Source organism: Moschus berezovskii, chromosome 4 (assembly GCF_049115385.1).
Source record: "Moschus berezovskii isolate FMDL1 chromosome 4, NW_MosBer_1.0, whole genome shotgun sequence".
Lineage (NCBI taxonomy): Eukaryota > Metazoa > Chordata > Mammalia > Artiodactyla > Moschidae > Moschus > Moschus berezovskii.
In genome coordinates, this window is record NC_142463.1 from 113643466 (window position 1) to 113646608 (window position 3143).

General features: G+C 39.4%; 1 protein-coding gene across 1 annotated transcript; it reads right to left on the bottom strand.

Annotated features, from left to right (window-relative positions):
- Positions 1-303: 303 nt before the first annotated feature.
- LOC129540438 (olfactory receptor 10X1-like) lies at positions 304-1293 on the bottom strand. The gene has a single exon (XM_055401447.2). It carries the CDS (start codon positions 1255-1257, stop codon positions 304-306), a length of 954 nt encoding a protein of 317 aa, XP_055257422.2. The 5' UTR covers positions 1258-1293.
- Between the last annotated feature and the right edge of the window lie 1850 nt (positions 1294-3143).

Consider the following 3143-nt stretch of genomic DNA (forward strand, 5'->3'; position numbering starts at 1 on the left):
CTCTAACAGCATTTCTTAGTGAAGTGGTCAAAGGTTTTCCTTTTTTCTTTCCATAATCTTGCTTTCCCCCACTGCATCAAAAGTGAAGTGCACCCAGAGATTCATTGATAGAAGCCTAAAATCTTCAGGGACAGAGAATAGAAGTCGTCGGACACCTTTCTTTCAGGCTAAGTAAGTGCTTGTCAAGACGAAGGTTCCAGACTCAGTCACTTGATCCCCATATGCCAACCTCTGGAAAAAGGTAAATGGTACAGATTTCACATGTCGCAGGGTAAATGCCTCCTGATTTATGAGAACATTCATTCATGTATCAGTAATCCAAGATTGCTTATTCAAGAAATGTGTCTTTCCAAGGGCCTTTTTGAAAGCATTCGTCATGTCCTTATTCCTGAGGCTGAAAATGAGAGGGCTGAGGAAAGGAGTGACCACAGTGTAAGGAATTGCTATCAGTGTGTCATCTCCCCCTGATGCTTCTGGCTTCAGATAAACAATAAATGCAAAACCAAAGTGGATGATGACCACTGTGAGGTGGGAGGCACAGGTAGAAAATGCCTTCTGCTTGCCTTCAGCTGAAGGGATCTTGAGGACAGTGGAAAGAATGAAAACGTAAGTGAGGATAATGAGCAGAAAGGTGCCCATCAAGCCTGACACTGAGATTGCTGTTACAATGAATTCTGTGAATTTGCTGTGTAGACAGGACAGCCTTAGAACAGCCCTCATATGACAGAAGAAGTGTTTGACAAGATTGGGGTTGCAGAAAGAGCCCCTGAATATCATTCCAATCTCTGTCACAGAGATAAAGAAGCCAGCAACCCAAGCAGAGACCACAAGTTTTCCACACACCATATTGGTCATAAGCAAAGGATATCTGAGAGGGTAGCAGATGGCCAGGAAGCGATCATATCCCATCAAAGTGAGAATGATACAGTGAGTGCCACTAAGTTCCAAGAAGAAATACATCTGCAAGCCACAACCTATGACTGAAATGCTTCTGTCCTTGGCCACGAGATCTGCCAGCATCCTGGGGATAATAGTCAGTGTGTAGCAGGTCTCAGAGAAAGAGAGTGCACTAAGGAAGAGGTACATGGGTGTGTGCAGACGTCTGTCCACCCAAGTTAGACCCATGATGGTCAGGTTACCTGTGAGGGTGAGAAGGTAGAGGCAAAAGAAAATCACAAAGAGGAATGTCTGTGCCTGTGGGTAAACAGAAAAGCCAATAAGAATGAACTCTTCCAGGACTGTCTGGTTGATCTTCATTGTTGAATCTTCTGAAATATGAAAGAAAGACAAATAAATATTAAATTTTCCATTATTTTTTGAAATGTTGATTTAAATAGATAAATAGTGAAATTTACAGTTTCTTTTTTAAAAATCATTTTATTTATTTATGTTTGTCTGTGCTGGGTCTTAGTTGTTGCGCATGGTATTTTTTTAGCTGCAGCCAGCAGGGACTACTGTCTAGTTGCATGTATGGACTTCGCACTGTGGTGCCTTGTCTTGTTGTGGCATGCAAGATCTAGGGCATATGTTCAGTAGTTGTGGCACATGGGTTTATTTGCCCTGTGACATGTGGAATCTTCCTGGACCAGGGATGAAACCATGTCTTCTGCATTGGCAGGTGGACTCCCAACCACTGGACCACCAGAGAAGTCCAAGTTTACAAGTTCTGATAGATCATTTGGTTTGGCAATTAACCATGTATATGTAGATGATGTTTTTTTCCAATATACTATTTGTTTCTGTAAATAAATACTCATTACTTATTATAGCTCTTTCTTGCCCTTATTAATTATTTTAGTGGCCCATAATATTAAGAGGACAGAAAATATTCTAATTCATGTCCAGATGAAGGAAATTCAGATAAATTTGGTGATTAAGCTTTGGATTTGACTCTAAACCCTGAAAAAACTATCAAGTAGCTAATAGAGTCACTGACTGACTCAGTAACTTTCTATGTATAATGTTGTCTATCTATCTAAGCTGTGAAGGTCAATAGCTAACTTCCTAGCTGTTTTGGTACTATATTTGTACAATGATTTACAACTATAAGTGAATCCCAGTATCATTATCCCTTCTTGGAGAAATTGGTTAAGACCTGAAATCTTATACGAGACAGCAAAAGAGACACAGGTGTACAGAACAGTCTTTGGGACTCTGTGGGAGAGGGTGAAAGTGGGATATTTGGGAGAATGAAATTGAAACATGTATATTATCATATGTGAAACGAGTCACCAGTCCAGGTTAGAAGCATGATACAGGTTGCTCGGGGCTGGTGCATGGGGATGACCCAGAGGGATGATATGGGGAAGGACATGGAAGGGGGTTCAAGAAGGGGAACACATGTACACCCGGGGTGGATTCATGTCAATGTACGGAAAAACCAACCAATATAATATTGTAAAGTAATTAGCCTCCAATTAAAAAAAAGAAAAAAAATTAAAAAGAAAAGAAAAGTGAAGACCATGTCCTTCTGTTTATCTCTAGGTTGTTGTTAAGAATTCCTTCTACCTGTAGAGCCATTTATAAGCTGAGATTCTTAAATTCTCAGGACTCTTTACAATAACTCTATAACAAAGGAAGTTTTATGGTTTGTAAACTAAAATTACCTAGATTCCCCAAAGGGAAAATATATTGGCAGAAAAAGAAGTTGTTTTAATAGCTCCAGGGTGTAAACCCAAGCTTTTTCTAACTCACTTCTTGCAGAACAGCCTGGTTTCACACAGTAGGCCATATTCCTTCCAAGACAGCCCCCACAAATTTGTTTTCACAGACACGGTTAAATTCAGAAGAATTTTGAAAATGCAAAGAATCAGTGATTCAAATTCAAAGTAGCCCCTTCCATTATCCAGTCTTTACCCAGCTCTGTTGTAAATGACTACTTGGAGAATCATCCTCAATAGAATAGGAATATCAGAATCTCCTCCTACTTTTGGCATATTCTGGGTGTTTGTGTTTGTGAAGGGAATGAAGGTATTCTACCTCACCCTACCCTCAGTTCTCTCTGAAAATTGCTAAATTAAACTGTCTCAAATTTAGTTTGGAATATGGATCCACTGACAAAGTAATACACATCAATTTAAAGTAAACTAGAAATAGTAAATTTGAAGAAAATGTAGTGAATTGATCATGAAGAAAACAGTCAA

What these genes read in the sequence shown, in the direction of transcription:
- LOC129540438 (XM_055401447.2), bottom strand. Translation starts at nt 1,257, where the DNA reads ATGAAGATCAACCAGACAGTCCTGGAAGAGTTCATTCTTATTGGCTTT.